Source organism: Heterodontus francisci, chromosome 20 (genome assembly GCF_036365525.1).
Source record: "Heterodontus francisci isolate sHetFra1 chromosome 20, sHetFra1.hap1, whole genome shotgun sequence".
Taxonomy (NCBI): domain Eukaryota; kingdom Metazoa; phylum Chordata; class Chondrichthyes; order Heterodontiformes; family Heterodontidae; genus Heterodontus; species Heterodontus francisci.
This window is the reverse complement of record NC_090390.1, coordinates 93032439-93056583: the sequence shown is the minus strand read 5'-3', so window position 1 is coordinate 93056583 and position 24145 is coordinate 93032439. Positions and strand designations below refer to the sequence as shown.

At 44.6% G+C, this 24145-nt stretch overlaps 1 protein-coding gene across 1 annotated transcript; it reads right to left on the bottom strand.

Moving 5' to 3' along the window:
• Positions 1-8916: 8916 nt before the first annotated feature.
• Positions 8917-13857, bottom strand: LOC137380990 (probable G-protein coupled receptor 139). Its single transcript, XM_068053411.1, has 2 exons — positions 13785-13857; positions 8917-9830 (listed from the first exon to the last, which is right to left on the bottom strand). The coding sequence occupies exons 1-2, from the start codon at positions 13855-13857 to the stop codon at positions 8917-8919; spliced, it is 987 nt and encodes a 328-aa protein (XP_067909512.1).
• Between the last annotated feature and the right edge of the window lie 10288 nt (positions 13858-24145).

Genomic DNA, 24145 nt, shown 5'->3' with positions numbered 1-24145 from the left:
GTGTATAATTTGTGTAGCAAAAAGCAGTTTTGAAATATTTTTACAGATCAGAGTTGGGGTAATGCTTATTTTTTGCTGTGTCTGTGGACATGTTAATTTGCAGAATAAAAACCATTGAGAACAGAGTGAAAGCCCATGGGTGTGTGAACTGTTGTCTTCAATGGACATGATGTTTGCACACAAGACTTGAGAAAGGACTGATGTGGATTTTTTCCCCCCTCTGAACTGAATTTTCAAAAGTACTCGTTGCTGCTTCTCTTCTCTCACATGGATGACCTGCAGCTCCCTGTCCCTCCATTCAATCTCACAACTGAACCGGCTGAACAAGGTTCTGGTACACGGGCAGTTTTCGCTGCACAGGAGAATGAAGTTGCCCTAATATCTCCTTTTGTGGCTTTATATCCTGTGAAGCACCTTGAGATGCTGTACTATGTAATATAAGTATAAGTTGTTGGCATATTATCCTGTCCATCGTTAAATGGCCCAATTCCCATCGAGATTTCCAGTTGTCTTATTTATGTGTCTGTAAAATATTTTACTTTTGTTTTATATTCCTTGATAATTTAATTTCACACTTCCTCTTTGCCCTCATTGTTTTTTTTTAACCTTCCTTCTAATCTTTGTATTTGCCCTTGTCTTGTTGTCCCCTGCTCTCCATGTATTTAGTGTATGTCTCTTTCCTTCCCACCAGTTTGTATTTGGGCAAGTTTTGGGTCAGGTGGGACTGACTGGGTGTGCGGCTCCAGTCAAGATCTGTCACAGGCACGATGGGCCGAATGGTCTTCTCTGCTGTACCACTCCATCACTTGTCACAGGCTCGTCACCCTCTGGAACAAACACGTGTAACAGAGAGACCTTTAAAAGAGGAACTGGCTAAGTTCCTGAGAGGACATTGTGAGTTACATGGAGTTAATGTTTTTCTTCAAAGCAACTGACACACATACACTCCTGCACACTAAAAGCCATCATCCCAGGCACACCTTTAGAGGACTGGTAAAGTCACAACTCATGCGGTTCCACCGCATATCCACAAAACTAGAAGATTTCAACAAAGTGGTCACCACCCTTTTCACCGCACTGAGATGGAGGGGGTACACAAAGAGATTCCTCAGACATATCAAGTCCAATTTCCTGAGGGAGATGGAGAACCCACAGCCACGGGATAGGCCAACTACAAGACTACCACTTGTTACAACATACTGGGCAAAGACTCAACAGATAAATAGGGTAGTGAGAAACCATTTTGAAAAGTTAAAAGGGGATGTTAACTCACTGAGCCAATATAGTATAACATCAGCTTTTAAAAGAGGCAAAAACCTAAAAGACCTATTGGTTACAAGTAGCGTAAAGGCACAAACCGTACCAAATTGCGGTGACAGACAATGTGGAACATGTAAACACCTAAAGGTCTTAAAAATCTTGCAAAACGAGAACACAGGAAAAACCGCTTTAATAAAGCAAAGAATTACATGCGAGCAACAAAATGTAGTCTATGCAATTCGATGTAAACAGTGCCACATTTTATATATAGGGGAAACAGGGAACACTTTAAGAACTAGATTGACAGGACACCTTAGTTCCATCCGGACAGGGAAGGAAGACAAGGCGATAACCAGAGATTTTATGCAACATGGAATTCAGTCACTGGAAATCATGGAAGCTTGAAAATAACGTGAATTGGACACCAATACAAAGGAAATGGAAAGAGAGATGGTGGATTTTAACTTTACCAACCCTGATACCAAAGGGTCTGAACTAATGGTAGGACAGCAAAAATTCCTTTACCAGTGCTTAAAACATAACACATGCACAACACTCCTGAACCTCACATACCCCTAATCCCTGGGAACATATTACATCATCCCCAACTATCTCAGACACTAACAGTGGCAGCACAGTGGCGCAGTGGTTAGCATCACAGCTCCAGGGACCCGGGTTCAATTCTGGGTACTGCCTGTGCGGAGTTTGCAAGTTCTCCCTGTGACTGCGTGGGTTTTCGCTGGGTGCTCCGGTTTCCTCCCACAGCCAAAGACTTGCAGGTGATAGGTAAATTGGCCATTGTAAATTGCCCCTAGTGTAGGTAAGTGGTAGGGAATATGGGATTACTGTAGGGTTAGTATAAATGGGTGGTTCTTAGTCAGCACAGACTCGGTGGGCCGAAGGGCCTGTTTCAGTGCTGTATCTCTAAGTAAATAAATAAACACTAGCCTTAGAAATAGCTCATCTATCCAAAACATTTTGTTTGACTGGGCAACCCAATTAAACAATTTTAATACTCTGAAACCCGAAAGCCTAAATGGACTAGGCCGAATATGACAAAAGCCATAATCGGTTACACACATCATGGTTTAAACCTAGACAAACCCCTGTTGCCCAAATACCCTAATGCTAACCTAAACACAAATACGACCAAACCCTGAAACTGGCCCGTAAACAATACCTGCCACCATGACAAACCCAACATCAAGGTAACCCTCAGCTCCAGACCCAGAACTAACCCTAACACCCTTACCCTGAACCCAAAGGCCTAACTATAAAGCCTCACCCTAAGGCCTAATTCCCCAACCCCAGCCCCAACCCCTAACTCTAACCCAAACACCCCAGAACATTAATGTAACCCTCACCCCCAGACCCAGCCCTAACCCTAAGGCCTAACTCTAGGTCCTAACATTCCAACCCCAGCCCCAACCCCTAATCCTAATCCAAAACCCCACAACCCTAAACCAGCGGTGGTAGTAGAAGTAGATACATTAGGGGCATTTAAGCGACTCTTGGATAGGTACATGGATGATAGTAGAATGAAGGGTAGGTAGTTAGTTTGATCTTAGAGTAGGTTAAAGGTTCGGCACAACATCGTGGGCCGAAGGGCCTGTACTGTGCTGTACTGTTCTATGTTCTATGTTCTAACCCTAAACCTCTGCCATAACGCTAACCCTAATCCCAACCTACCCAAGACCAGTCCCCCTGACCCAAACCAGAAACCCTAATCCCTAACCCAAACCCCTAACCCGAATGCTAACCATTAACCTTAACCCTAAACCCAACGTCTAACACCTAATCCCGAACCCTAACCCGAATCCTAACCCTTAACTCGATCCCTAACCCTAACCCCTAACCCCAACCCCAAACCCTAATCCCTAGCCCCAACCCCTAACCCTAACCCAAACCCATAACCCTGACCCTGATCCTAACTCCTAACTCTAACCCTAACCCCTAACCCTAAACCCAGATCAGCCTCAACCCCTAACCGTAACCCAAACCTCCCACAATGTTAATGTAACCCGCGCCCCCAGACCCAGCCCTAACCCTCAGACCTAGCCTGAAGACCAAACCCTAAGGCCTAACCATAAGACCTATCCCTAAGGCCTAATAGCCTGACCCCAGCCCCAACCCCTAACCTTAACCCAAAACACCCCTCATAACCCTGAGCCTAACCCTAAACCTCCCCCATAACCCGAAGCCTAGTCCCAACCTACCCAAACCCACCTCACCACCCCCCCACCCTGACCCAAATCCAGACCCTGCCCTAACCTCTGAAACTTCTTGATGGCCCTCACCCTAAAATCCATACTTTGGCCAGCCCTTAGACACGACTGATTCTTCAATCAGATATACTCATTCTAATTCCACTTATAACCCGAGCTGAGTATGGGAAAAGGCACCAACGCAAGGCATAAGCCGAAAAAAAGTGGCAGCTGCTAGTGAAATGAAACTCATGAATTGAATATATAAACGCAAGAGGGGATGCTTTTCCACCATGACTGCCTAATTATCCTAACTTAACTCTAACCCTAAACCCTAAATCCTAAGCCCTAACCCTAAACCCTAACCCTAAGCCCTAACCCTAAGCCCTAACCCTAATGCAATTCGATGTAAACAGTGCCACATTTTGTATATAGGAGAAACAGGAAACACTTTAAGAACTAAATTTACAGGACACCTTAGTTCCATCTGGACAGGGAAGGAAGATAAGGTGATAACTAGACAATTTATATAACGTGGAGTTCAGACCCTGGAAATTGTGGCGCTTGAAACTAACGTGAATTGGACACCAGTACAAAGGAAAAGGAGAGAGAGAGACAGTGGATTTTCACATTAAAAACCCTATTACCAAATGGTCTGAATCAATTGTAGGACAGCAAAAATCTTTTTTTTACCCGTACTTAAAACTTAACACACACATAACAATCCTGAACCTCATATATCCCTAATCCATTGAAACACATTAAACCATCCTCAACTATCTTGGACACTAGCCTCAGAAGGAGCTCATCTACCCAAAACAAATTTGTTGGTGAGGCAACCCAATTGGACAATTTTAATAATATAAAACCCAAAAGCATAAATGGACCAGGCCTGAATATGACAAAAATCATAATTTAATACACACATCATAATACAGCCCTCTACAACCCCCTGTTACCCAAATACCCCAATGCCAACCTGAACCCTTATGTGACCAAACCCTGAAACTGGCCCGATACTTGACCCTAACACAAATGTACGCGAACGATAACCTTCATGTACCGTAATCTAACCCTAACCTTCATGTACCCTAGACCTGGCACTGGCCTTGGCCCCAAGCCCTGGCTGCTAAACCTGACCCTGACCGTAACCCTAACCCTAACCTCCAACCCCAACCCTAACCCAAACCCGAAAGTAGTGACTGCAAACAACGGAAAGTTCCCTAAAACGCTACTCTTTGCTCTCAAAAACACTAATATATTTTTCTTTTTGTTCGCACTTCAAGCGCAGATGTTACAAACCAATGGGCTGGCCACCTAGTGACAAATACGCAAGATATTTTTGCTACCTTTCTTAACTCTAACCCTAACCCTCACCCTCACCCCAACTCTGAATCTAACTCCTAACCCTTTTCTTAACCCTAACCCTTTTCTTAACCCTAACCCTGAGGTAGTGACCACAAGCGACTGAAAGTTCCCTAAAATGCCACTTTTCGCTCTCATAAACACTATTTTTTTTCTTTTTGCTCCTCCACTTTGTGCTCAGATGTCATGAGCATATGGGTATCGAGTGAATAAAATTGGCTGAAGACTGGCATCTGTGATACTGGGGATCTCAGATGGAGGCTGAGATGAATCATTCACTTGGCACTCCCAGCTGAAGGTTGAAAATGTTCAGCCTTGTCTTTTGCACTGACATACTGGGCTTCCCTATCATTGAGGATGGGGATGTTTGTGCAGTCTCATCCTCCCATTAGTTATTTAATTGTCCACCACCATCCATTCCTGGGTGTGGCAGGACAGCAGAGCTTTGATCTGATCCATTGGTTGTGGGATCTCTGACCTCTAGCATGCTCGTTCCACTGCTTAGCATGAACACTTGAACACTCCAAGGATCTGCGCATCTGATGGCTATATTTCTCAATGAATCTGTTGGGCTTCTCCATGAGCATCATCAGGGAGACTCGCTTCACTACCTTTCCTCATCTGTCCATGGGGATTGAAGTAGAAATAACCTTCAAATGTTTTAGCTCCTGCCCTTCCAGGCTGCCACCAGGCACCAGTGTTAGACCACGGATCAGGCATGCATGGGCATCACCCCAGGGTATAGTGGCATGGAGCCAGTGACTGCTACAAGACATGGGATTCCTCAGGATACAGATTTCATGATGAACACACTGAAGGTGCTAACTGCGCAGCTGCTAATGTGTATGAATTTACAGGGTTCCATTCCCAAGATGAGCCAAAACAGGCCATGTCTTGATGTGCTGCTGCAAGAGACAGAATGTCTTCACTGAATGATTGACTGCAGTGGCAGTTCTTCGCCCTTCCCTTCTTTACACATCCTACCAGATGATATCCTAGCAGGATGTTTTGGACCAGTAGAACCTTAACTTAAGTTCTTTTCCATTAGCCTATCAAGTATCACTCCTTTACCTTGTAATCCTAGCGATAGTTTCACTGTTATTAAAGTGAGTCTTTAATAAGTCTGCCTTTGATCCAGGACCAGTCAATCTCCTGGTTTTGCAGTAACCCTAATTTTAAAAGGATGATGGCCAAACTAGCTGTTTGCCACACTATCGCGCAATTCAGTATGAAATGACAATCTTCAAATAAGCCTCTGATTATTTCAGTCTGAAACTGACCACTGCTGCAGTGTCAGTCCTGGTCTCATGGTCCAGAGGAATTTTAAACTGCCTTCTCTTTTTTCTGTTTAACAGCCAAAGGTTAAAGGTTACCACGACTATTATTAATGGTAAGAGAAATCAATAGTATTATAACATTGTTGGACTTCAGGACAGTCTGATTATTCCTTTCCTTACAATAAGGTTGCCAGTTGAGGAGTGTGTGGTATATGTAATAGCACAGGTGAAGTAAGAGAAGTTAGCAGGAGATGATGTATGAGAGGTATAGACAGGGTGGATAGCAAGAGGCTTTTTCCCAGAGTGGGGGTTTCAATTACTAGAGGACACGAGTTCAAAGTGAAAGGGGAAAAGTTTAGGGGGGATATGCGTGGAAAGTTCTTTACGCAGAGGGTGGTGGGCAGCTGGAACGCATTGCCAGCGGAGGTGGTAGATGCGGGCACGATGGAGTCTTTTAAGATGTATCTAGACAGATACATGAATGGGCAGGAAGAAAAGAGATACAGAACCTTAGAAAATAGGCGACATGTTTAGAGAGAGGATCTGGATCGGCGCAGGCTTGGAGGGCCGAAGGGCCTGTTCCTGTGCTGTAATTATCTTTGTTCTTTGTTCTTTGATGTTAAATTGGGGGAAGGTGCTGGGGATTATACAACAGGTTAGCATGTGTTAAGGATGCTCCCAACATCTGTTTTCATAGCGTGACAGTTTAGTTGTGTGAATATTGCTTTAAGAAAGTGAAGAGTTCCCAGAGTGGGAAGGGAGGAGAGGAAGAGTGTGATGGCATTCAGGGGAGAGGGACAGTGTGCCAGTGTCCGGGGGAGAGGGAGAATGTGGCAGGTTTTGGGGTTGACAGAGTGTGGTGGTGTCCAGGGGGAGAGGGAGAGTGTGGCATTGTCCAGGAGCAGAGGGAGAGTGTGGTGGTGTCCAGGAGTAGAGGGAGAGTGTGGTGGTGTCCAGGGGGAGAGGGAGAGTGTGGCATTGTCCAGGAGCAGAGGGAGAGTGTGGTGGTGTCCAGGAGGAGAGGCAGAGTGTGGCAGCATTTGACTGAATGTGGTACCAAGGAGTCCTAGCAAAACTGAAGTCAATGGGGATCAGGTTGGAGTCATACCTAGCACAAAGGAAGATTATTGTGGTTGTTGGAGGTCAACCATCTCAGCCCCAGGACATCACTGCAGGAGTCCCTCAGGATAGTGTCCTAGGCCCAACCACTTCAGCTGCTTCATCAATGATCTTCACTCCATCATAAGGTCAGAAGTGGGATATTCGTTGATGATTGCAGTGTTCTGTCCCATTTGTAACTCCTCAGATAATGAAGCAGCCCGTGTTCACATGCAGGATGATCTGGACAACACCCAAGATTGTGCTAATATGTGGCAAGTAACATTCTATGACGAGCAACTCACCTTTTGACTCCCCAAATCTTTTCCACTATCTACAGGGCAGAAGTCAGGAGTGTGACAGAATAATCTTCACTTGCCTGGATGAGTGCAGCTCCAACGACACTCAAGAAGCTTGATGCTATCTAGGACAAAGAAACCCACTTGATTGGCACCTATCCACCACCTTAAACAATTCACTTCCTCCACCACAGGCGTATTTTGGCTGCAGCATGTGCCATCTACAAGATGCACTGCAGCAACTCACCAAGGCTTCTTTGACAGTATCTCCCAATCACCACCTAGGTCAAGGGCATTAAGTGCATGGGAACACCCTTACCTCCACACTCCCCTTCAAGTCACATATCATCCTGACTTAGAAATAGATTGCCATTGCTTCATCAGCGCTGGTCATAATCATGGAGCTCCCTACCTAACAGCATTGTGGAAGCACCTTCATGACTTGGACAGCAGCAGTTCAAGTAGAAGGCGCACAACCATCATTTCAAGGCCTTGCTCGTGACACCCACATCCCAAGAATGAATTTAAAATGCTAAATTGATACATTTAAAAGGACATCAACTAACTTTAAAAATAAGTACATTTAGAGATAGGGAATTGAAAATAGTGATCAAGGATCACAAAATGCAGAGCAGACTTGACAACCAAAATATTTTCCTCCCATTCCCATATTCTGCATATATGTATTAGTTTGAATTAAATTTACAATAGTGCACTTTTTTTTATTTTGTTTTAATCTTCAAATGACAGCAGACTAATGAATGTGTTTACAGAACATACAATGCAGAGTGGGTGTAGAAACAGGCCAGGTTGAATTATGAATCTAGGGATTTTCTTATTCATTCATGGGATGTGGGCGTCGCTGTCCAAGCCAGCATTTATTGCCCATCCTTAATTGCCCTTGAGAAGGTGGTGGTGAGCCACTTTTTTGAACTGCTGCAGTCCATGTGGGGTAGGTACACCCACAGTGCTGTTAGGAAGGGAGTTCCAGGATTTTGACCCAGCAACAGTGAAGGAACGGTGATATAGTTCCAAGTGAGGATGGTGTGAGACTTGGAGGGGAACTTGCAGGCGGTGATGTTCCCATGCAACTGCTGCTCTTGTTCTTCTAGGTGGTAGAGGTCGTGGGTTTGGAAGGTGCTGTCTAAGGAGCCTTGGTGCATTGCTGCAGTGCATCTTGTAGATGGTACACACTGCTGCCACTGTGCATCGGTGGTGGAGGGGAGTGAATGTTTGTGGATGGGGTGCCAATCAAGTGGGCTGCTTTGTCCTGGATGGTGTTGAGCTTGAGTGATTTTGGAGCTGCACCCATCCAGGCAAGTGGAGAGTATTCCATCACAATCCTGACTTGTGCCTTGTAGATGGTGGACAGACTTTGGGGAGTCAGGAGGTGAGGATATATGAACTCTGCCTTCAGCTGTTTTTACACTTAATTAATTTTGAAATACGAATAAACAGATATTTAACTGCATCCCTTACTTCCTTTCTGAATTTAGCTTGGGTTATTGCATAAATGCTTGTATTTGTGCAAGAACTCAAAAGTTGAAGCATAGAGCCAGCTTGTTGAGCCTTAAATAAAGGATCATTGAAACTTGTGTGATAAAAAGCATTTGTGATTCGTACATGTAAGAAATACACAAGATACGTTGTCCATAGCAGTATAAAACTGCCAGATATGGTGAAAAGTAAAATGATAGATTTTTTACGATTTGCTATCTCCGGATCATTGTGATTATCACCATTATTGCAGCCTCGGAGTCCTCTGCGAACTTTGCTTGCCATTAAAATATTTTTAACAGTCAGAATATTGAACAATAGAATGAAGCCAAATGGAAGCAATGGGGTGAAAATGCGATGGGACCAAGCGAATGCTGCCCATGCTTTTGAAGTAGAAAATTGTTGTGTTAGGATGCAATCCCACTGTACATTGTCAATTACATATCGAGGTCCAAATGCAAAGTACCAGGGAATGCATTTTAAACAGAAGATTGCACACACAACTGTGATAACTCTGGCTGCTGTCTTCTCGGTGCAATATTTTGTTTTCAGCTGCTGGCAACAAATGGCAACGAAGCGATCGAAGGTGAATGCGACCGTTAACCAAACTGAACAATCCTGGCTCGAAGCGTACAGAACGATAATAAGGCGACACATGGCCGTGGTGTCAAAGAAAGAACTTCGGAAATAATAATAGACAATCTTATACAATATTACATCGGTGATAATGACCAACAGATCTCCCAATGCCATTGACACCAGGTAGTAAGTGATGCATTTGGTTAGGCCGCATTTTCCATGGGACAGGATTGCAATCGCCAGTAGGTTAACTGCAAAATGAAAAAAAACACAAAGTATTGATCAGGTCCTTGTAAAAAGCATCCATTTGGAAGGAGTTTAAATATATTTCCAATGTCTTGGTCATAAAGAGGAGGAAGACGAGATCAAACATTCCATGATAGACCTCAGCACAACTGTTCTGAAAAAATATTATGAATGGAGGATCTAAAATATTAAGAGCTGAAAAACTAGTATACTGTCACTCTCCAACTCAGGAGGTCACTGCTCTATTCGGCAGATAGAATCATAGAATAAAATGCACAGCAGGCCAGTCTGCACTCTGTGCCAGTGCTGAAAGAGCTTTCCAAAGTGTCCCATTTCCTGCTCTTTCTCCATAGTCTTGCAAATTTTTACCCTTTGAGTATTTCTCCAATCTGCTTTTGAAAGTTTATATTGAATCTGCTTCCACCACTCTTCCAGGCCTTGTATTCCAGATCACAACAATTTGTTGTGTAAAACCATTATCACCATCTCCCCTCTGGTTCTTTTGTCAATTACTTTAAATTTGTGTATTGTTGTTACTGGTCTTTCTGCCACTGGGAACAGTTTCCCTTTATTTCCCTTATCAAAATCATTCATGATTTTGAACACCTCTATTAAATCTTCCCTTAACCTCCTTCACTCTACAAAGAACAACCCCAACTTCTCCAGTCTCTCCATATAATGAATCCCTCATCCCTGGCACTTTTCTAGTAAATCTTCTCTGCATCCTCTCTAAAGCCCTGACATCTTTTCTAAAGTGTCATGCCCAGAATTGACACAATACTCTAGTTAAGGTCTAACCAGTAATTTTCAAACATTTAGCATAACCTTCTTGCTTTTGTACTCCATGCTTTTGTTTATAAAGCCAAGAATACCATATGATTTTTTAACAGCTTTCTCAAATTGTCCTGCTACCTTCATAGATTTGAGTACTTTATGGTCCTACACCCTATTTAAAACTGTGCCATTTATTTAATATTGTCTTTTTCATTCTTCCTACCAAAATACACCACTGCACACTTCTGTGTTAAACTGCATCTACCATGTGTTTGCCCACTTCACTAGTCTATGTCCTCTAGAAGTCTGTTACTTTCCTCTTCACTGTTTAATAAATGACTGAGTTTTGTGTCTTCTTCAAACTTAGAAAATATTCTCTGCATCCCCAGGTCTAGGTCATTAATATATATCAAAAAGAGCAGTGATCCTAATACCAAACCCTAGGGAAACCTTCCTCCAGCGTGAAAAACAACTGTTCACCACTACTCCTTTCTGTCCTTTAGTCAATTTAGCATTCACATTCTGCCACTGTCCTTGTAATCCCATGTGCTTCAATATTGTTACCAAGTCTATTATATCGTACTTAATGAAGCACCTTTTGAAAGTCCATACTTATATCAACTGCATTGCTATCATCCACCCTCTCTGTTCCTTCATCAAAGAACTCAAATTAGTCAGACACAATTTGCCTTTAACAAATCTGTGCTGGCTGTCATTTATAAACCCATATTTTACAAGTACTAATTAATTTTATCTCAGCTTATTTTTTCTAAAGTTTTCCCATCACCGATGTTAGGCTGTCTGGCCTGTAATTGCCACTTTATCCTTCTCCCATTTTTTGAACAGAGGTAACATCTGCAACTCTCCAGTGCTCTGGCACTACCTCTATATCTTAGGAGGATTGGAATATTGTGCCTCGAGCCTCCACAATTTCCACCCTTACCTCAGTTAAAACAGCATATGGGATCTTGGGCTTCATAAGTAGAGGTATTGAATATAAAATTAGGAAGGTTATTCTGAACCTTTATAAAGCTCTGGTTAGGCCACAACTAGAGTATTGTGTTCAGTTCTGGTCACCACACTTTAGGAAGGATGTGAGGGTCCTTGAGAGGGTGCAGAGGAGATTTACCAGAATGGTTCCAGGGATGAGGGATTTTAGTGACAAGGTTAGGTTGCAGAAGTTGGTGTTATTCTCTTTGGAACAAAGGAGACTGTGGGGAGATTTTTTAGAGGTGTACATGATTTTTTAAATGCTTTCATGGGATGTGTGCTTCACTGGCTAGGCCAGCATTTATTGCCCATCCTTAATTGCCCTTGAGATGGTGGTGGTGAGCTGCAGTCCATTATGACAGGTTTGGCAAAGAAAAGCTATTCCCATTAGCTGATGGTACACTGCACAAGGAGAAGGTCACAGATTTAAGGTTTTGGTCAAGAGATGCAGGCGACATGGGAGGAAGAACTTTTTCATACAATGAATGGTAATGACCTATGAGGGTGGTAGTGGCAGAGATGATGCATGATTTCTAAAGGAAATTGGATGGGAACTTGAGGGAAATAAACTTACATGACTATGGGGATAGAGGTGGGGAATGGGACTGATTGGATTGCTCTGCAGAGAGCTAGGATGGATTAAATGAGCTGAATGGCCTCCTTCTGTGCCATTATGTCTCTATGACTTTCCTCTGCAGCCTAGTAAGTATCCCTTCTGAACCAGGTGACTTTTCTACTTTGAATGCTGCCAACCTTTAGAATACATTCTCTTTATTTTTACCCCATCTATTTTCTCTATTGTCTCCTCCTTTGCTGTGACATTTTCTGCATCTTCTTCTTTAGTGAAGATAAATGCAAGGTACTCATTCAGTACTTCAGCCATGCCTTCTGCCCTAATCAGCCCCACTCTTCCTTTGACTATATATTTTTTGATTCATTCATGGGATGTGGGCATTGCTGGCTAGGACAGCATTTATTGCCCATCCCTAATTGCCCTTGAGAAGTTGGTGGTGAGCTGCCTTCTTGACCTGCTGCAGTCCATGTGGGGTAGGTACACCCACAGTGCTGTTAATATTGACTTCATAGCGGTTAGATACAACTGAGTGGCTTGCTAGGCCATTTCAGAGGGCATGTAAGAGTTAACCACATTGCTGTGGGTCTGGAGTCACATGTAGGCCAGACCAGGTAAGGAAAGCAGATTTCCTTCCCTGAAGGACATTAGTGAACCAGATGGGTTTTTACAACAATCGACAATGGTTTCATGGCCATCATTAGACTAGCTTTTAATTCCAGATTTATTAATTAAATTCAAATTCCAGCTTCTCCTGTGGTGGAACCCATGTCCCCAGAGAAATACCCTGGGTCTCTGGATTACTAGTCCAGTGACAATACCACTACACCATCATGTAGTCTAATATTAGTTTTGGGAAAGCTCTAATTATATTTTGAACTATAGATTGAATAAGCATTTCAAAAAGTATGGGCTAATCAAGGACAGGCAGCACAAATTTGCTAAAAGCAAGTTATGTTTGACAATTGTAATAGAAAGTTTTGAAGGAGTTATCAATTCGCTCATGGGAATGCAGCAGATGTGCCACAGATGGATTCTCAAAAGTTGTAGAATAAGATGACACACAAGAAGCTTTTTAGAAAGTACACACATATGATAATGTGGCAGCAAGGACAAAAAGTTGATTGGGAGACAGGAAACAAAAGGTTGGGGTAAATTTGCAAAGTTCATATTTGAGATGCATTGAAAGTGGTGGTGAGCAGAGTAGCACAGTATCTTGTATTAGAAAAGCAAATAACATTTGAAGCAAAGGAAGATATGGGGCTTTGGGGAGAGAGTGAGGTGGTGGATAAGTTTTGGATTGCACTTGCAAGATTTAGCACAGGGATGATGGGCCAAATAGTTGCTTAAATGGTTCAGTTGTTCTGTGGTTTCTTTTCTCAACAAATGCAACCTGAATTTTTCATCTCCAGCTGAAGAATTCCAATATCTTAACAATAGTGTTCATTACACACATATTCACAAATCCTATTCATCTTATTATCTTGACTTAAAATACTTTATCAAACGACTTGACATTTCTACATTATGACCAAGGCCATCACATCAAGATGGTATACACACAACAGCAGAACTCTTGTTAAGCACAAGTTTACGTAACTAAAAAGTGGTTATAATGACTTACCAGGAATACCAAAAGCAGCAAGAATAGGGTAGAAAGTGAAATCGAGTGGATGAATTAGTTCTTGCCGATGCATTTTGGGAAAGCAGTAATTATAGCTACATCTGACTGATACACTGAGCGAAGCAATTCATCTGAGCTGTATTTATACACAGGTGAAACCTCCAGTGAGATCATTAGGCTGCCTCATTAGTAAACTTAGTTACAGCCACTTGAATAAACAGGTTAAAAAACTGAAATAAAAGCAAAATACTGCGGATGCTGGAAATCTGAAATAAAAACAGAAAGTGCTGGAAATACTCAGCAGGTCTGGCAACATCCGTCGAGAGAGAAACAGAGTTAACAGGCTGAATTTTACACTGCCCCGGTGGGTCGGATGGTGGCATGGGGTCAGCGTAAAATCAAGCGGGGTGGGGGGGGATGGTGGGAAACGGCCCGCCTGCCCTCCCCAGGCCTATCGAGGCACTTAAATGGCCACTTAACGGCCACTTCAGGGCATTCTCCCGCCTCCATGGGTATTTACTCATAGCAAGCGGGCGTGCTGGGACATGAAAGGCAGCCCAGCAATAGCTGCCAGCCTTTCTGTGCACCGAGGGGGTGGTGTGCCATGGCAGTCAGGCACAGGGTGCCCAATTGAGGGCCGCCCCCGCTTCCCAACCCACCCCCAGGTCCCAAGACATCCCCCCCCCCCTCCCGCAAAAGACTACCCTTGCCTCACCGCCACGACCAACCATCCCCCCAGCGAAGCAAGCCCAACATACCTGAGGTCCTCGTTCCATGGCGTCAGCTAGGCTGCAATCCCACTAGTGGCCACCGCTCCCGGTGGCGCTGCTGGTACTAAGAGTTGCTGGCCCACTGATTGGCCAGCAGCTCACTGAGGCGGGACCTCCTCCCTCAAGCAGGTGGAAGTCCCGTCTCGGGACAATTAAAGTCCGGGAACCTGTAAAATGCGGGTTGGATCCCCGGGCCAGGCGGAAGCGGGCTCGCCACTGACTTTTACGTCGGTGGTGAAGTCCCGTCCGCCTATGGTAAAATCCAGCCCAACGTTTCAGGTCTGTGACCTGATTAAAGGTGTTAGATAGGGTGCTAATCAAGCTGGCTGCATTTTCCTGGATGGTGTCAGGTTTCTTGAGTGTTATTGGAGCTGCACTCATCCAGGCAAGTGAAGAGTATTCTATAACACTCCTGACTTGTGCCTTGTAGATGGTGGACAGGCAGTGGGGAGACAGGAGGTGAGTTACATGCCACAAAATACCAATCCTCTTACCGGCTCTTGTAGCCAAAGTATTTATGTGGGGGGGGTCCAGTTCAGTTTCTGGTCAATGGTAACCCGCAGGATGTTGATAGTGGGGGATTCAGCGATGGTAATTCCATTGAATGTCAAGGGGAGATGGTTAGATTCTCTCTTGTTTGAGATGATCATTGCCTTCACTTGTGTGGCACGAATGTTACTTGCCACTTATCAGCCCAGGCCTAGATGTTGTCCAGGTCTTACTGCATACGGGCATGGGCTAATTCAGTATCTGAGGAGCCACAAATGGTACTGAACGTTGTGCAATTATCAGCAAAGATCCCCACTTCTGACCCAATGATAGAGGGAAGGTCATTGATGAAACAGTTGAAGATGATTGGGCATAGGACACTACTGAAGAAATCCTGCAGTGATGTCCTGGGACTGAGATGATTGATCTCCAAAAACCACAACCATCTTCCTTTGTGCTAGGTATGACTTCAACCAGTGGAGAGTTTTCCCTCTGATTCCCATTGACTCCAGTTTTGCAAGTCAAATGCTGCCTTGATGTTACTATCACCTGGGAAGTGGGCACACACTTGTAGGAAGTACTTTCTGTAGTCACACACCAGTTGGACATTAATGGAATGAAACCCCTTTATTTATTTATTTAGAGATACAGCACTGAAACAGGCCCTTCGGCCCACCGAGTCTGTGCCGACCATCAACCATCCATTTATACTAATCCTACATTAATCCCATATTCCTACCACATCCCCAACTTCCCTCAATTCCCCTACCACCTACCTATACTAGGGGCAATTTATAATGGCCAATTTACCTATCAACCTGCAAGTCTTTGGCTGTGGGAGGAAACCAGAGCACCCGGCGAAAACCCACGTGGTCACAGGGAGAACTTGCAAACTCCACACAGGCAGTACCCAGAATTGAACCCGGGTCGCTGGAGCTGAGGCTGCGGTGCAAACAACTGCGCCACTGTGCCGCCCTATGTTTATGAAGGTTGGTCCGTGGGAGCCTTTATGGCCACATGCATGCAGTCAATGAAACCTTGTATCTGTGGAATCCCGCAATGGCCCCAAATCCAATGGCCCTCTCGGCCTGACTCTCAGGGTCAGTCCTGTAGCGGACATAGTCGCTGGCCCTCTTGAACAGAGCATCAGTCACCTCCTTTATGCAGCGGTATGCTGTGGGCTGAGAGACCCCATACATACTTGTAGATCTCTGGAATGATCCAGAGGCATAGACATTTAGGGCCACAGTAATTTTGAGTGCTACAAGCATAGGGTAACCACCAAAACCCATTGGTTGCAAATCATCATTCAGCAGTGCACAGAGGTGTGTGACAGCCTCTCTGGTCATCCGCAGTCGTCTCTAACACTGGTGTTCAGATATCTGCAGGTATATCATCCAAGTCCGATAGACTTGTTGGCACCCCTGGGCTACTCTGTGCCTTGGTGTTTGCTGCCGCTTGTGTGTGGGAGCTTCCTCCTGGGCCGCAACTGCCTCTTGGGCCAGCCTGCAGCTAAGATGCCTCAACAAAGCAAGGGGATCCAGGATCCGGCACGAACATGATGGCTGAATGGCCTCCTCCTGTGCCATAATTTTTCTATGGTTCTATGGAAAACAAGGTGGATCATACCCATCTCCATGCTTCTGGTAACTTTGGATTCCTTCAAATGGTTATGTACACCTATCTGAGCAGAGATCTGTGTTATTTCCTGTTTCAGCAGCATCCCAACATGAGCTCTATGGTATGGCCTGACGTTGCCCTCACAACCTTTAAATAAGTGCGAGCCATCGTGACCATCAGAATACCATTTGAGTTGCCTGCACTGGACCTTCCGGGAGCAGAGCGGGGAGGAGCAGACCTGTGGGGAGAACGCCGAGAGCGGAGCCGAGGATCAAGGCCCAGTCTCTTACCTTCTGGGAGCGGAGTGGAGAGGAGCTCTTCCAGTGTGTCGGAGTTTTGAAAAAAAGAAAAGAAAAAAAAAGCTAACAGTGATGTCACAGGAGAGCTGCAAGGTGATTGGTTGGTGAGTCACTGCTGTTAGGGAATAGCTCTAAATCGCTGGGTAAGTATCTCAGGTAACAGAATTTTAAAAGTTTAAAGTTTATTTCAAATAAAGTAAGTAGTTGTTTTTAGGGAGTTCTGTAGTAACGAGGACCAGGGAGGAAGGGCCCAAGAGTAACTAATATTATTGGACATTAAGATCTTCCAGAAGGTTTAATTTAATTTAAAGGGTTAAGTCATGGCAGGAGAGCTCAAAGCCGTGGTGTGCTCCACGTCGGAGGCCGGGACCAATTCCAGCGCCCGGGACCAGCATGTGTGCAGGAAGTGTGTCCAGCTGCAGCTCCTGGAAGCCCGAGTTTCGGAGCTGGAGCGGCAGCTGGGGACACTGGACCATCCATGAGACAGAGAGTATCGTAGATAGCGCATATAGAGAGGTGGTCACACCGCAGGCTCAGACCCCACAGGCAGGAGGGGAATGGGTGACCACCAAGCAGAGCAAGAGGGGGAGGCGGTGGTGTAGTGGTATTGTCACTGGACTAATAACCCAGAGACCCAGAGTATTGCTCTGGGGACATGGGTTCAAACCCCACCACAGGAGAAGGTGGAATTTGAATTCAATTAATAAATCTGGAATTAAAAAGCTAGTCTAATGATGGCCATGAAACCGTTGTCGATTGTTGTGAAAACCAGTCTGGTTCACTAATGTCCTTTAGGGAAGGAAATCTGCTGTCCTTACCTGGTCTGGCCTACATCTTGAAACAATACGTAGATAGGCCAACTAGGGATGGGGCCGTACTGGACCTGGTATTGGGGAATGAGCCCAGCCAGGTGGTCGAAGTTTCAGTCGGGGGGCATTTCGGGAACAGTGACCATAATTCCATAAGTTTTAAGGTACTTGTGGATAAGGAGAAGAGTAGTCCTCGGGTGAAGGTGCGAAATTGGGGGAAGGCTAATTATAACAATATTAGGCAGGAACTGAAGAATTTAGACTGGGGGCGGCTGTTTGAGGGTAAATCAACATCTGACATGTGGGAGTCTTTCAAATGTCAGTTGATTAGAATCCAGGACCAGCATGTTCCTGTGAGGAAGAAGGATAGGTTTGGCAAGTTTCGGGAACCTTGGATAACGCGGGATATTGTCAGCCTAGTCAAAAAGAAAAAGGAAGCATTCGTAAGGGCTGGAAGGCTAGGAACAGACGAATCCCTTGAGGAATAGAAAGACAGTCAGAAGGAACTGAAGCAAGGAGTCAGGAGGGCTAAAAGGGGTTATGAGAAGTCATTGGCAAACAGGATTAAGGAAAATCCCAAGGCGTTTTATACGTATATAAAGAGCAAGAGGGTAACCAGGGAAAGGGTTGGCCCACTCAAGGACAGAGATGGGAATCTATGTGTGGAGCCAGAGGAAATGGGCGAGGTACTAAATGAGTACTTGGCATCAGTATTCACCAAGGAGAAGGACTTGGTGGATGATGAGCATAGGGAAGGGAGTGTACATAGTCTCAGTCATCTCATTATCAAAAAGGAGGAGGTGTTGGGTGTCTTGCAAAGCATTAAGGTAGATAAGTCCCCAGGGCCTGATGGGATCTACCCCAGAATACTGAGGGAGGCAAGGGAAGAAATTGCTGGGGCCTTGACAGAAATCTTTGCATCCTCATTGGCTACAGGGGAAGTCCCAGAGGACTGGAGAATAGCCAATGTTGTTCCTTTGTTTAAGAAGTGTTGCAAGGATAATCCAAGAAATTATAAGCCGGTGAGCCTTACTTCAGTGGTAGGGAAATTATTAGAGAGGATTCTTCGGGACAGGATTTACTCCCATTTGGAAATAAATGGACTTATTAGCAAGAGGCAGCATGGTTTTGTGAAGGGGAGGTCGTGTCTCACTAATTTGATTGAGTTTTTTGAGGAAGTGACAAAGATGATTGATGAAGGAAGGGCAGTGGATGTTATGTATATAGACTTCAGTAAAGCCTTTGACAAGGTCCCTCATGGCAGACTGATACAAAAGGTGAAGTCACATGGGATCAGAGGGGAGCTGGCAAGATGGATACAGAACTGGCTTGGTCACAGAAGACAGAGGGTAGCGGTGGAAGGGTGCTTTTCTGAATGGAGGGATGTGACTAGTGGTGTTCCGCAGGGATCAGTGCTGGGACCTTTGCTGTTTGTAGTATATATAAATGATTTGGAGGAAAATGTAGCTGGTCTGATTAGTAAGTTTGCGGACGACACAAAGGTTGGTGGAGTTGCGGATAATGATGAGGATTGTCAGAGGATACAGCAGGATATAGATCGGTTGGAGACTTGGGCGGAGAAATGGCAGATGGAGTTTAATTCAGACAAATGTGAGGTAATGCATTTTGGAAGGTCTAATACAGTTGGGAAGTATACAGTAAATGGCAGAACCCTTAGGAGTATGGACAGGCAGAGATCTGGGCGTACATGTCCACAGATCACTGAGAGTGGCAACGCAGGCGGATAAGGTAGTCAAGAAGGCATACGGCATGCTTGCCTTCATCGGTCGGGGCATAGAGTATAAAAATAGGCAAGTCCTGCTGCAGTTGTACAGAACTTTAGTTAGGCCACACTTAGAATATTGCGTGCAATTCTGGTCGCCACACTACCACAAGGACGTGGAGGCTTTGGAGAGGGTACAGAAGAGGTCTACCAGGATGTTGCCTGAACTGGAGGGCATTAGCTATGAGGAGAGGTTGGATAAACTCGGATTGTTTTCACTGGAACGACGGAGGTGGAGGGGCGACATGATAGAGGTTTACAAAGTTATAAGCGGCATGGACAGAGTGGATAGTCAGAAGCTTTTTCCCAGGGTGGAACAGTCAGTTACTAGGGGACATAGGTTTAAGGTGAGAGGGGCAAAGTTTAGAGGGGATGTGCGAGGCAACTTCTTTACACAGAGGGTGGTGAGTGCCTGGAACTTGTTGCCTGGGGAGGTGGTGGAAGCAGGTACCATAGAAACGTTTAAGAGGCATCTTGACAAATACATGAATAGGATAGGAATAGAGGGATACGGACCCCGGAAGTGCAGAAGGTGTTAGTTTAGGCAGGCATCCAGATCGGCGCAGGCTTGGAGGGCCGAATGGCCTGTTCCTGTGCTGTACTGTTCTTTGTTCTTTGTTCTTTGTACATGTGACTCCAGACCCACAGCAATGTGATTGACTCTTACATGCCCTCTGAAATGGCCTAGCAAGCCACTAAGTTGTATCTAACTGCTAGCACTGTGGGTGTACCGACCCCACATGGACTGCAGCAGTTTAGAATTCAGCAAAGGAGGACCAAGGATTGATTAAGAAGGGGAAAATAGAGTACGAGAGCAAGCTTGCGGGGAACATAAAAGCTTACTGTAAAAGATTCTATTGGTACGCGAAGAGAAAAAGATTGGTGAAGACAAATGTAGGTCCCTTGCAGTCAGAAATAGGGGAATTTATTATGGGGAACAAAGAAATGGCTGACCAACTAAATGCATTCTTTGGTTCTGTCTTCACAAAGGAGGTCACAAATATCATACCAGAAATGTTGGGGGACACAGGGTTTAGTGAGAGAGAAGAACTGAAGGAAATCAGTATGAGTAGACAAATGGCATTGGGGAAATTGGTGGGATTGAAGGCCAATAAATCCCCAAGGCCTGATGGTATACATCCCAGAGTACTTAAGGAAGTGGCCCTAGAAATAGTGGATGCATTAGTGGTCATCTTCCAAGATTCTATAGACTCTGGAACAGTTCCTACAGATTGGAGGGTAGCTAATGTAACCCCACTATTTAAAAAGGGAGGTAGAGAGAAAACAGGGAATTGTAGACCAGTCAGCCTGACGTCGGTAGGGAGGAAAATTCTAGAGTCCATTATCAACGATTTTATCGCACAGCACTTGGAGAACAGTGGTAGAATCGGACAGAGTCAGCATGGATTTACGAAAGGGAAATCATGCCTGACAAATCTACTAGAATTCTTCGAGGATGTAACTTGTAGAGTTGATGTCGGGAATCCAGTGGATGTGGTTTATTTGGACTTGCAGAAGGCTTTCGACAAAGTCCAACATAAGAGATTAGCATGTAAAATTAAAGCGCATGGGATTGGGGGTTGTTGGGGGTATTGCGATGGATAGAAAATTGGTTGGCGGACAGGAAACAAAGAGTAGGGATAAATGGGTCTTTTTCTGAATGGCAGGCAGTGACTAGTGGGGTACCGCAGGGATCGGTGCTAGGACCCCAGCTATTCACAATATATATTAATGATTTAGATGAGGGAACTAAATGTAATATCTCCAAATTTGCAGATGACACAAAACTGAGTGGGAGGGTGAGTTGTGAGGAGGATGCAGAGAGGCTTCAGGGTGATTTGGACAAGTTAAGTGAGTGGGCAAATGCATGGCAGATGCAGTATAATGTGGATAAATGTGAGGCTATCCACTTTGGTAGCAAAAACAGGAAGGCAGATTATTATCTGAATGGTTATAAACTGAGAGAGGGGAATATGCAGCGAGACCTGTGTATTCTCGTACACCAGTCGCTGAAGGTAAGCATGCAGGTCCAACAGGTGGTAAAAAAGGCAAATGGTATGTTGGCCTTCATAGCGAGAGGATTCGAGTCCAGGAGCAGGGATGTCTTGCTGCAATAATGCAGGACCTTGGTGAGTCCACACCTGGAATATTGTGTGCAGTTTTGGTCTCCTTATCTAAGGAAGGATGTTCTTGCTATAGAGGGAGTGCAGTGAAGGTTTACCAGACTGATTCCTGGGATGGCGGGACAGACATATGAGGAGAGATTGAGTCAGTTAGGATTATATTCGCTGGAGTTCAGAAGGGTGAGGGGGGGATCTCACAGAAACCTATAAAATTCTAACAGGACTTGACAGGGTAGATGCAGGAAGGATGTTCCCGATGGTGGGGAAGTCCAGAACCAGGGGTCATAGTCTAAGGATACGGGGTAAACCTTTCAGGACTGAGATGAGGAGAAATTTCTTCACCCAGAGAGTGATGAACCTGTGGAATTCGCTACCACAGAAAGCAGTTGAGGCCAAAATATTGAATGTTTTCAAAAAAGAGTTAGATATAGCTCTTGGGTCTAAAGGGATCAAAGGGTATGGGGCGAAAGCCGGAACAGGTTACTGAGTTGGATGATCAGCCATGATCATAATGAATGGCGGAGCAGGCTCGAAGGGCCAAATGGCCTACTGCTGCTCCTATTTTCTATGTTTCTATGGACCCCCGACAAAAGAATACTATACAGTTTGAGTTACCTGCCCTGGACCCCAGACAAAAGAAGCCCAGACAGTTTCCCAGTTCTGTCCCCGCCCCCAAAACAGTGTTTCCACTTGCAGAGCTCCGCCCTTCCCCCCCACCTCAACGATATCCACTTGCAGATTTCCCCCCCCCTTCATGCCCCCCCAACAGTATCCAACCTCCGCTCACATCTGCGAATTAACCTTAGCAGCAATGTCCGAGTTTGAAAAAAAATTCAACAACATAGCGGCACTGAGGACTCTCGCCTCGGTGGCGCCAGCTTTTCAAGGATGGGAAGGTGAAAGCATCTAAGTACTGCATGTCAAGCAGAAGATTCCGAATGGATAGTCGGATTGCGGTGAATTGCATCCTAATTAATGCAAAATGCTATTTAACATATTTAAATTACGGCCCCATGACAGAGCGGCGGCGGTGCCACCACGGCACTTCACTGCCTCCAGAAAGATGAGTCTGGGGAATTAATAATGGATAATAAGGAGATGGCAGATGAATTGAACAGATATTTTACATTGGTCTTCACTATTGAGGATACAAGTAACATCCCAGTATTAGCTGTAAGTCAGGAAATGGAAGGGAGGGAGGAACTCAAGAAAATTACAATCACCAATGAAGTGGTACTGAACAAATTGTTGGAGCTGCGGCTGACAAGTCCCCAGGTCCTGATGGATTTCATCCTAGGATGTTAAAAGAAATGGCTAGTGAGATAGTTGATGTGTTCTCTAGATGCAGGGAAGGTTCCGTTAGATTGGAAAATAGCAAATGTAACTCCTTTATTCAAATAGGGAGGGAGACAGAAAGCAGGAAACTACAGGCCAGTTAGCTTAACATCTGTCTTAGGGAAAATGTTAGAATCTATTATAAAAGGCAGGTCATTTAGAAAAATTCAAGGTAATCAGGCAGAGTCAACATGGTTTTGTGAAAGGGAAATCATGTTTAACCAATTTATTGGAGTTCTTTGAGGGAGTTACATGTGCTGTGGATAAAGGGGAACCGGTGGATATATTGTACTTAGATTTCCAGAAGGCACTTGATTAGGTTCCACATCAAAGGTTATTGCAGAAAATAAAAGCTGATGGTGTAGGGGGTAACATATTGGCATGGCTGGAAGATTGGCTAGCCAACAGGAAACAGAGTAGGCATAAATGGGTCATTTTCTGGTTGTCAAGATGTAATGAATGGTGTTCCACAGGGATCCGTGCTGGGTCCACAACGTTTTACAATTTATATAAGTGACTTGGATGAAGGGACGGAAGGTATGGTTGCTAAATTTGCTGATGACACAAAGATAGGTAGGAAAGTAAGTTGTGAAGAGGACATAAGTAGGCTACAAAGGGATATAGATAGGTTAAGTGAGTGGGCAGAGACCTGGCAAATGGAGTATAATGTGAGAAAGTGTGAAATTGTCCACTTTGGCAGGAAGAATAAAAAAGAAGCATATTATCTAAATGGTGAGAGATTGCAGAGCTCTGAGATGCAGAGGGATCTGGGTGTTCTAGTGCATAAATCACAAAAGGTTAGTATGCAGGTACAGCACATAATTAGGAAAGCTGATAGAATGTTATCATTTTTTGCGAGGGGAGTTGAATAAAAAAGTAGGGAGGTTATGCTTCAGTTATAGAGGGCATTGGTGAGACTACATCTGGAGTACTGTGTTTAGCACTGGTTTTCTTATTTAAGGAAGGATGCAATTGATTGGAGGTAGTACAGAGAAGGTTTACTAGACTAATACCTGGAATGGGCGGGCTGTCTTACGAGGAAAACTTGGACAGGCCAGGCTTGTATCCGCTGGAATTTAGAAGAGTAAGAGGTGACTTGATTGAAACCTATAAGATCCTGAGGGGTCTTGACA

Excerpts from the sequence above, each read along its gene's own strand:
- LOC137380990 (XM_068053411.1), bottom strand. The coding sequence starts at position 13,857 with ATGCATCGGCAAGAACTAATTCATCCACTCGATTTCACTTTCTACCCT. Across the intron at positions 9,831-13,784 it reads TGCTGCTTTTGGTATTCCTG|TTAACCTACTGGCGATTGCA; the intron begins GTAAGTCATTAT and ends TTCATTTTGCAG.